Raw genomic sequence first — 10,977 nt, forward strand, 5'->3', positions numbered from 1 at the left:
ATAAAATATATATATAACATATTTATATTGCACGTATTTACAAAACGGAACCATTTCCATTAAAGTTACAAAATTCTTTGAAATAATACGGCGAACATTTAAAACTTTTTGTAAGGATTTTAAAACTTTAACAAAATTAGTCCCATAAAATCAACCTGTCCCATAAAACAAATTGAAAAAATAGCGTCAGCAGTTCGTTCAAAAACCAAATTCAAAAAAAAATATGAATTGGAATTTTTGAAACGAAACGCAAACGTACCAGCATCACCATTCATTTTTTTTTTTTTTTGAGTAAAACCCATAGTTTATTAAAAGAACATTCCATTCCACGATTTTCTGGATAGTAGTTCGAAGACCGTTTGCCGTTTGTGGGGGGTGGATGTTCAGCTTTGACAGCATCAGTCTTCTTAACTACACGTCAACATTTGATTTCAAATACAGGAATGATTTGTAATAAACTATGGTGCAACGATTGGACATCGTCAACCGTTGCGGAGGTATCTTAGTATGGTAATTAGTACGGTCCGGATTTACCAGGTGGACCGTAGCTTGACGATACGCCACCACCTGATCCGCCTCCGATACCTCCTCCGATTCCACCTCCATGTCCACCTCCGGAACCTCCTCCAATACCACCGCCGATTCCTCCGCCGATACCACCTCCGATACCTCCTCCGAGTCCATCACCTGAAACAATTCGTAATTATTACGATTGAATCTATGGGGACGTGGACGCAATTACTGAATTCGTCCTATGAGGATTTTTATTTTTCAGCAGTCAATTTATAATAAAAATTTATATTTACCTCCTCCAATTCCTCCTCCGATTCCACCTCCGATGCCACCGCCAATACCACCTCCGAATCCAGAACCACCTCCTGCTGCTTTCTGCAAACACAAATAGAGATCATTAAAAACTAATTTTTCTCAAGAAAATTTTGAAAAGACATGGGAGAATTTTGAAAATGATGATGAAGATGAAGAAATGTCTCCAAAAATATTCGAATTGTACAAAAAGGTGTAGGTGTGTAACAGCTTTTTGTCCTGCTGAAGGATGATCGTTTTATTACACGAATTGTTGATTGTGATGAAACATTAATTTATCTAAATAATTCCAACAAGAAAAATCAGTAGTTTAGTAAAACAATTTCAGACATTTGATTCGACAGTTTTATCAGAGAAATATCGAGATTTAATTACTTAAATCAGATTCTTTTACAACAACACTGGTGGTATCGAACTTCTACAATATCCAGCATTTAATCCGCACCTTGCACCGTCAGATTACTATTTATTCAGATCCCTGGTGAAATTATTCAATCCCAAGAAGATGTTGACAATACAAAGCGACAATGCTTTACATCCAATCCCAAAGAATGGTTTAATCAATGCTAGCTGAACTTTAGAATACATTATTATATTATTTAAAAGACACCCTATATATTTGTTTTTCGAATAGCAAACAATCTTTATAACATAACTCTCTCATCGCTTTTTGTTGAAAATAAAAAATACTGTCGTACAGACAACGATGATGGTGAATGTTCTGGTAGTCCAATTGAAGTGGTTACTCCAGAAAATATCAAAGAAAGTCCACGAATTGGTTGTATCTAATCGTAAGTTGAGATAGTTGAGGCCATAAAGACACCAGAAGGCAATGTATTTACAATTATGCATGAACATTTGACCATGAGAAAGCTGTGGGTGCCGCGTTTACTTACAGTCGATCAAAAACAACGCGTTGATGATTCAGAGAAGTGTTTGGACATGGTCACACGTAATAAATCAGATGTTTTGCATCGATATGTGACAATGAATGAAACATGGATCAAAACTATTTCCAAAAGGAAAAACAATCAATAGCGAATATTACATAGAGTTATTGGATGTGAAAATGCAGAAAAAACGGCCTCATATGTCGAAAAAACCACCAAGACAATGCGCGGATTCACAAGTCTATGGCAACGATGTTCAAATTGAACGAATTACACTTCGAATTGCTTCCTCAACCACCTTATAGACCAGATCTGACCACTAGCTATTCAATGATTTAAAAAAAATGGTCGTCAGGAAGAAATTCAGCTCAAATGAAGAAATAATTGCTTATACTGAAGCTTATTATGAAGCAAAAGACAAATTCTTCTACAAGCACGGACTCGAGAAGTTATAGAACCGTTGGAATGATTGTTTTGCTCTTGAAGGATATTAAATTTACGTTATATATAGTTATATATATATATATATATATATATATATATATATATATATATATATTTCGAATGTTTTTTCTCATGAATAAATCAAAAATATGTACGCGACTTGACCTAAAATAAACAACTACCGGCAACCCAGTCGCTGACTACTTTCATTCCATTCGTGACCTCTGGCTTCCGCGTGAAGATCTGCGGAGAATTCTCGATATAAACAATCGTAGGTAGACGGTAAACGTACGTGAGAAAGTGTTTACTTTCACCTTGTATATATGAGTATTAAACAGACGACTGGGATGACTAATATAAAATTTTGTGAATTCTAATTATACCAAAAAGATAGTTATAAAAATAATATGAAGGAGATAATTTTAATAAAGAAATCGCAACATCTGCATAAATTATATACTGAAATCTATTAGAATATAAAATTAGAATAAGTGAAAATATAGATTGTTATTAAACGAAGTTTCTTCAAAATTTCAATATGCAAAGAAAGGAATTACCACAAAAGGAGGCGGATGTCAATACAGCTTCCAAAACTATGAATCTGTACAAATAAATAATTTAAACAATCAGGAAAGTTGTAGTTTAATAACATAAGATGAGAATAGTTAAGGTTATTTTTGTGTATTGGGGCTCTTATCCTGAAGAATGTGAAGATGTTTTCTAATCGCAAATTTACCTCAGATTGCTTGTCTAGTTCGAGGAAGTTACTCTTTCATGATAAACTAGACTTCAGAATGCTTTAAATTCCGGTTTAAACTACGATTGTATTCATTCAATGATTAAAAAGTTGGGCTTCTCAAAGTACGTTGGGTTCCAAGGTTGCTGGATGATGACCAAGCATTCAATTTCATCGAACTCGTTTTGAATAAGAATTGGAAGCATTTTTGCATAAAATGAAACCTAATCTAAAGGAATTTGATAATTTGCGATACAAATCGTGGATATTTACGTAGTTTTTTCGACATGTGTTGATGACATTGTGTACATAGAAATTACAGTGTTGCTAAACGTATATTTTTCTCTCAGACTTTATTAAAATTGATAATTTGGTAAACATGAAAATTGACATGTTGTCTAATATACTTTTTATCCAATATTTCGTCAACTTTGAGGACATTTTATACCGAAAACTACAGTTGCGGTAGATAATAATTTTTTGGGTTCTATGTAATTTGATGATTTGTTGCACAGAAGCATATTGAGATGTCGCCAAACAAATTTGCCAACTTTTACCGTCATGTTTACTAAAGTTGTAGTTTTTCTCTAGTTTTAATGAAATTTCATGATTTTTTACAAAAAAAGTGAAGATAAAGACGTTATGTTGCGTAATGTTCTCTAAATCTGGGAAATTTCGACGTATTTCACAGAAAAGTAGAAATGACAGTGTTGCCGAATGTAAATTTTTATCCCAGATCTAACAAAAATCGATAAATTGGTGAACATGAAGATTTATGTTGTCAAATATACTTTTTATCCATTATTTAGTTTTCGTTGAGGACATTTTTTACAGAAACGCATACTTGCGGTACTGTCAAGCGTAATTTTTTTCTGAATTTCGTGAAATTTGAATGTTGGTTATACGAAAACATAATGAGGTGTTGCTAAGCACAGTTTTCCTCGACCTCTTACCAATTTTTAACGTCAAGTTCCCTAAATCTGTTGCCAAATGTAATTTTTCTCTAGTTCTAGAGAAATTTCTTTTTTTATATAAAAAAAAACACAAAAAAAGTAGAGATGCTAATTTTTATCCTAGATCTAACGAAAAACCATGATTTGGTGAATATAAAAATTGATGACATACAGTTGCGGCATTGCCAAGCGTAATTTTTTCATGAGTCTCATGAAATTTGATGATTTTTTATATAAAAAACTTGAAGATTAGGACGCTGTGTAATTTTCTCCAAATAGAATTTCATCCAACTCGTTTTGAATAAGAATTAGAAGCATTTTTGCATGAAATGAAACCTCGTGGAATCAACATCTGTATAAAAGCTTGTAATATCGACAGTTTTATTGATTCCATTTTTCGTTTTAGTAATTCAAATCATCGTTGTGTGCAACTCTGTGAATCTTGATCCAAACATCTCACTTTATTTACTAGGAAAACATCAACGAAAAGCTAACTAACATTGAGATCGTCTATAGATCTATATGAGAGTCCTCATCCTTCTACATCCATCAGCATTCACTTTAACATGAAGTCTGATCGTCGTTAACTTCCTTTTTTCTCCTGTTCTCTTCATCTAATATTCGATATCTTTTCTTTTCGGGTTTGTTACCTATCTTATCTATATTTGAACCGCAAATCCATGTCATTCGAAAAATTCTAATGAGATCTATTATTACTTATCGTATTTGCATTCAATATAAGTGGAAAGAACTAGTCGAGAGTGAACTTAAACGAGTTTCTCTTCGATACTTATCTCGAAGGTGAATGCACAAGATTATTTGATAGGTATGGGTCACGGTCTTCATCGCTACCTGGGTCAAACGTAGAAAAAGATGAAAATGTTTATTGTAGGTCGATTCGATTTTATTGACACTGCTAATGAAGAAGTTGCTTCTACATTCTTTGTATCGACATTGTCAATAACGTCATTAATTTTCTCCTAATAGATCATAAAAGAATGTAAACGTAAATGAAAAATTAACTATTTTCGTTTAAAATTTGAAGTACTTTATGCAAAATAATATTTTATATATTAATTATATCTGAATAAATATCAAAAATATGAATAAACTTACTTGTGTCTTGTATCTGATGAAGTATACTTCTGGTTTGCTGGGTTGAGTTGGTGCTGCAGTTGGGATGGTAATTTCTGGAGCTTCTTCTGGTTTCTTAACCAAAACGTAGACCAAAGTCTTTTCTTCGTTTTGTGGTTGGACTGGAATTACTGGAGCAGTTGGAGCAGGTGCACTTGGTGCCTAGAATAAAGTAGAAACATTATTAATATGATTCAAATTGAAATTCCAACAAACTCACCTTGATGAAGATGATTTTGTAGTGTTTTTGTGCTTGTCCAACAGAGATAGGTCTTTGTGGTCTGAATTCTTCAGGTTCTGGTGGTGGTACATGTACGTAAATGTGTTTTTGGATGGTAGTAGTACCACCTCCGAATCCACCTCCGAATCCACCGCCGAATCCGCTACCACCACCTCCTCCGATTCCACCACCGAATCCACCTCCAAAACCTAATAAAATAAGTATTAAATCCATTGTTTTTTACTTTTATTCATGATAATTATACAGATTAATTGAGAAAAATTACCTCCTCCAGATCCGCCTCCGAATCCACTACCTCCTCCGAATCCGCCACCACCGAATCCACCGCCTCCTCCACTGCTACCTCCGAAACCTCCTCCAAGTCCTTCAACATAGTTTTATATTATAATGTGATTTACGAGGGTTGCGATATTTATATTTTTAGCTGACTGACTGTTTTAAATATCTTTACATAACCTCAACTATAACATTTTTTTCAAATTAATGCTCCGTATAAAGAAACCAAAAATGAATCTACGCATATGATCCAGAAATAAATCAAAATGAACCAAATTCAATAAAAGTTCTCCGAGAAGAAGAAAATATCGATTTGATCCACCATACAGTCTTGATTTGTTACCCTTTGACTTGCTTTTGTTCCCGTAAAACATAAACAAAAACAACGTGGTCAATGATTTCATTACTCAAAGTTCTAAACGACTATTTTAGAAATATTTAGAAAGTCGAATTCAAAAATTTGACTAGAAATATAAATAACTTTAAGTAAACTTTAAAAATCAGTGGTTTATAATTTACCTCCTCCGTGTCCGCCCCCTAGTCCACCTCCAAAGCCTCCACCGCCACCAGATGGAGCTCCGTAAGAGCTAGAAGGGGGGCTGTAGCTGTAACCGGCTTCAGGTCTGGCACTGGCCAATGCCACTAAGGTGGACAATAACTGTAAATAAAAATAAATTTAAAAAATATCATTTATTTGATATTTCAACCCCTATTCTTATAGATACATTTTTTTAAATCTGTATTCGATAATATAGCACAATTTTTTGACGTATTTTTTAGAAAAATTAATTTATTTGATATTTCAACTCAAACAATATTCCAGTGAAGTCTGATCTCAAAGGTGACCGGTTCTAATGCTGCATATTATGGTCCAGCTCAATATTGTGTAAAAAATTCAAGTTACAAAACAATATGGTATAATTTCTATGGTTATTCAGTTCAAAATCAGTTCAATTGCTGTTTCTGTTGAATTTTAGACATACGGCTAAAAATGGTTAATAGGTAACGAAATTTTGGTTGTAAAATGGATGTAGAATAATTCAGATCATCTGTTGATTCAAACCTTGTGGTATAGCATGAAATCCTGCAAAAACCATTCTAAATAGACCAGTCAATCATGACAAATTATTGACCTGAGGGTTATTTCTTTGTACACAAATCCAATTTTCTTAAAGATCTAAGTCTTAAAATCAAAAACGTGCGATATTCCTGAAGAGATTACATCCGGTATAGTTCCATATACCAAATGATCCTGCCGCAGGACCATTAATTATTGTTAAATTATCCGTTACTTCATATTTTTGTCTTAGTACACAAAATTATAGTAATTATAGTAATTTGTAACAAAGATGAAATTTTTTGATATACTTCATAATATAAAATTATCTTAATCAGGTTGTGAAAGTCTCAAATAAAATATAAATAAATAATTTTACACATAATATAATAAATATTAACTAACGAATAACTTTTGTTTGTGAAAATTGTTTGTTATATGGAAAATTTCACAAAATAAACAAGGAATTTCTGTTTAATTGGAGCAATGAGTTTCAATTTGATATATACTGACAATATATTTGATTTACGTGAGATTTTATTTCGAAAATGTGGGACAGCAATGAAATTCGCGAATATTTATTGCTGATTCATCTTCACCTACATTTATTATTAAATAAAAAACACATATGTTGAATAGAAAGATAAACAAAAATTGATGTGAGTACAGTTATAAGAAAGTTGCGTTTATAATGATATAAAAAAAAATCATTAATCAACAATAATGATTGAGTCAGGTTTAGATAAACTTTTTGCTAGCAACTCGTTCACAGTAATCTTCGTTTACTGTAAGATATCTTTTCATTATTTGTAGATTGTAATCTGCTCAAAAATGTGTGTTTGTTTTTTAAGTGAATTCTGCAAATCATTCGTTCAAAATGACGATTTTTGGGAAATCTCTTTCCTTTATAGCTTCCTCGGTGTCTTTCTTCTATCCTTTTTTTTTTATTTATTCGATTGTAATCTGCAGAAAAGCTTTGCTCAAAAATGTGTCTTTGTTTTTTAAAGTGAATTCTGCAAATCATTCGTTCAAAATAACGATTTTAGGGAAATCTCTTTCCTTTATAGCTTCCTCGGTGTCTTTCTTCTATCCTTTTTTTTTATTTATTCGATTGTAATCTGCAGAAAAACTTTGTTAAAAAATGTGTCTTTGTTTTTTAAAGTGAATTCTGCAAATCATTCGTTCAAAATGACGATTTTAGGGAAATCTCTTTCCTTTATAGCTTCCTCGGTGTCTTTCTTCTATCCTTTTTTTTATTTATTCGATTGTAATCTGCAGAAAAGCTCTGCTCCAAAATTTGTCTTTGAGTGAATTCTGCAAATCATTCGTTCAAAATGACGATTTTAGGGAAATCTCTTTCCTTTATAGCTTCCTCGGTGTCTTTCTTCTATCCTTTTTTTTATTTATTCGATTGTAATCTGCAGAAAAGCTTTGCTCAAAAATGTGTCTTTGTTTTTTAAAGTGAATTCTGCAAATCATTCGTTCAAAATGACGATTTTTGGGAAATCTCTTTTCCTTATAGCTTCCTCGGTGTCTTTCTTGTATACTTTTTTCTATTTATTCGATTGTAATCTGCAGAAAAACTCTGCTCAAAAATGTGTCTTTGTTTTTTAAAGTGAATTCTGCAAATCATTCGTTCAAAATGACGATTTTTGGGAAATCTCTTTTCCTTATAGCTTCCTCGGTGTCTATCTTGTATACTTTTTTTTATTTATTCGATTGTAATCTGCAGAAAAACTCTGCTCAAAAATGTGTCTTTGATTTTTGAAGTGAATTCTGCAAATCATTCGTTCAAAATGACGATTTTTGGGAAATCTCTTTCCTTTATAGCTTCCTCGGTGTCTTTCTTCTATCCTTTTTTTTTATTTATTCGATTGTAATCTGCAGAAAAGCTCTGCTCCAAAATTTGTCTTTGAGTGAATTCTGCAAATCATTCGTTCAAAATGACGATTTTAGGGAAATCTCTTTCCGTTATAGCTTCCTCAGTGTCTTTCTTCTATCCTTTTTTTTATTTATTCGATTGTAATCTGCAGAAAAACTTTGCTCAAAAATGTGTCTTTGTTTTTTAAAGTGAATTCTGCAAATCATTCGTTCAAAATGACGATTTTAGGGAAATCTCTTTTCCTTATAGCTTCCTCGGTGTCTTTTTTATATACATTTTTCTATTTATTCGATTGTAATCTGCAGAAAAACTCTACTCAAAAATGTGTCTTTGTTTTTTAAAGTGAATTCTGCAAATCATTCGTTCAAAATGACGATTTTTGGGAAATCTCTTTTCCTTATAGCTTCCTCGGTGTCTTTCTTGTATACTTTTTTCTATTTATTCGATTGTAATCTGCAGAAAAACTCTGCTCAAAAATGTGTCTTTGATTTTTGAAGTGAATTCTGCAAATCATTCGTTCAAAATGACGATTTTTGGGAAATCTCTTTCCCTTATAGCTTCCTCGGTGTGTTTCTTGTACCCTTTTTTCTATTTATTCGATTGTAATCTGCAGAAAAACTCTGCAAATCATTCGTTCAAAATGACGATTTTTGGGAAATCCCCTTTCCTCATAATTTCCTCTATACCTTTCTTTTTTGCAATACCACGAAGGTTTTTTTCTTGAAATTTCTGTACCGTTTTTGAGGTATGTAGACAGCTTAATCTAGATATTATTGAAGATACGCAATACATTGTGGTTGTAATCGCAACTTTTAGGACTTTTTTCCAATTGAATCTGGAGCTCAAGATATTCGATTACCCTGTCACCATTATACTTTTCAAACTAAGCTAAGCCTCATTTAAACGATATTTTTTAGGTTATAAAACAATCATCTAATATAAAAATCTTCAAAAATCAAATTATTGAAAAGAATTAACTCAAAATTGGACAAAATCACTCGAAAGTCATAAAATTTATACATTTTGCTAACTTTATCGTTAGAATCAAAATTTTTTTGTTATTTTTGTATTTTTGCACCATTGCACTTGAAAAAAATAAAATTTTGAACATAGAATTTTATAAAAATTGAAAATACTAGAAAATAATGCATCTTATAAACCTGTTTGTACTTGTTCCATTATTTTCTTCATTGTTAACAACTTCTATAATAGTATTAACAACATTTTGTTAGTTTGAAACCAAAAAAGCAATCAGAAAACGGAAAGAAATGTCTTTGCTTTATAGATCTCGAAAAAGCATTCGAGAAGATACGACAACATTAGGAGAGAAAATTCGAATTTAAAACCAAGACAATTAAGGTGGTTTCACCAGGTTATGACAATAGAGAAATGACAGGGGAAAACGAAGAAAAACATGACAGGAAATAAATCAGAAGAAACAGATGTAAAAAAGGAGGTTAAGGAATGACTTAAATCAAATACTTATACCTGAAAAGGTAGAAAAGCATCAGGATTCAGTACGTAAGTTGAAAATACATAATTTGATTCGAAAAATAGTGAAGGAAAATTATTCTCAAGTTTTTGAGATAAAAAATTTATTCGTAGGTTTTTCTATAGTTTTTATAATTTTTTTCTTATTTATATTACAGTAATAAAAGTGGAAATAATTATTTTTCAATAAATTAATAATTTTTATAATCATTTATCATTCACAAAAATAATTTTCAATTTTTTATAGTTACTAAATTTTTTTCTTCTGAAAAAAAAATATTTTAAATTATTATATTATATGAAAATATCGTTTGAAAAAATAGTTTTATCATAGTTTACAATTTTCGATGTTTTGAAATGAATTTGATGTAAATCAAAAATTTTTATCACGGAATCTGTCGAATCAATAAAGTATCCAATAAGTTTCACTCACTATCACTTTCTGTGTATATAAAAAAAAAATTTGTACGTACCACAAATGGTCTCATGATGTAAAATCACTAACTAAAATGATCATATGATGCAGAATGTACATCCCAATTGATTTAAATACGTTTTTCTCCCACTAGATTTCATGAAGATTCACACCGGCTTTTACCTTCACTTTACCAATAAGAAAAATTACTTTTACTAATTCACGATAAGGACTAATTTGGTTCAAAACAGTGGATGCGAAAGAGGTAACAGTGTTTTACCCTTTTAATGTTTTTATTGAGAACGCGATAGGAAAATAATTCTTTCAGTAGATAATTGTATGGATTCCAAACAACATTAAACTCTAATTTATTCCTATTCGGTCATGAATTTATTCGTATTTAATTTTTTGTAAGTAAAATTTATCATTTTCAAAGTTTATTTAAAGATAATTTTCATTGAATTCAAATAAATATTTAGATGCCACAAATTTTGTATCATTGCATCTAAAATACTATATACAATTCAGAAAAATTTATTTCTGTTCAACTAATTTTTGTATTTGAAATATATTTCATAGATTTCGCATCCCTTGAACTATTTCAACAATGATCTACTCTATGAGCTCCATTTC

General features: G+C 31.3%; 1 protein-coding gene across 1 annotated transcript; it reads right to left on the reverse strand.

Moving 5' to 3' along the window:
* Nucleotides 1-274: 274 nt before the first annotated feature.
* LOC130901012 (uncharacterized) lies at nt 275-10,438 on the reverse strand. Its single transcript, XM_057812056.1, has 7 exons — nt 10,403-10,438; nt 6,019-6,157; nt 5,489-5,587; nt 5,203-5,411; nt 4,965-5,144; nt 807-888; nt 275-687 (listed from the first exon to the last, which is right to left on the reverse strand). The coding sequence occupies exons 1-7, from the start codon at nt 10,415-10,417 to the stop codon at nt 515-517; spliced, it is 897 nt and encodes a 298-aa protein (XP_057668039.1). The 5' UTR covers nt 10,418-10,438; the 3' UTR covers nt 275-514.
* Between the last annotated feature and the right edge of the window lie 539 nt (nt 10,439-10,977).

Source organism: Diorhabda carinulata, chromosome X, assembly GCF_026250575.1.
Source record: "Diorhabda carinulata isolate Delta chromosome X, icDioCari1.1, whole genome shotgun sequence".
In the NCBI taxonomy this organism is placed as follows: Eukaryota; Metazoa; Arthropoda; class Insecta; order Coleoptera; family Chrysomelidae; genus Diorhabda; species Diorhabda carinulata.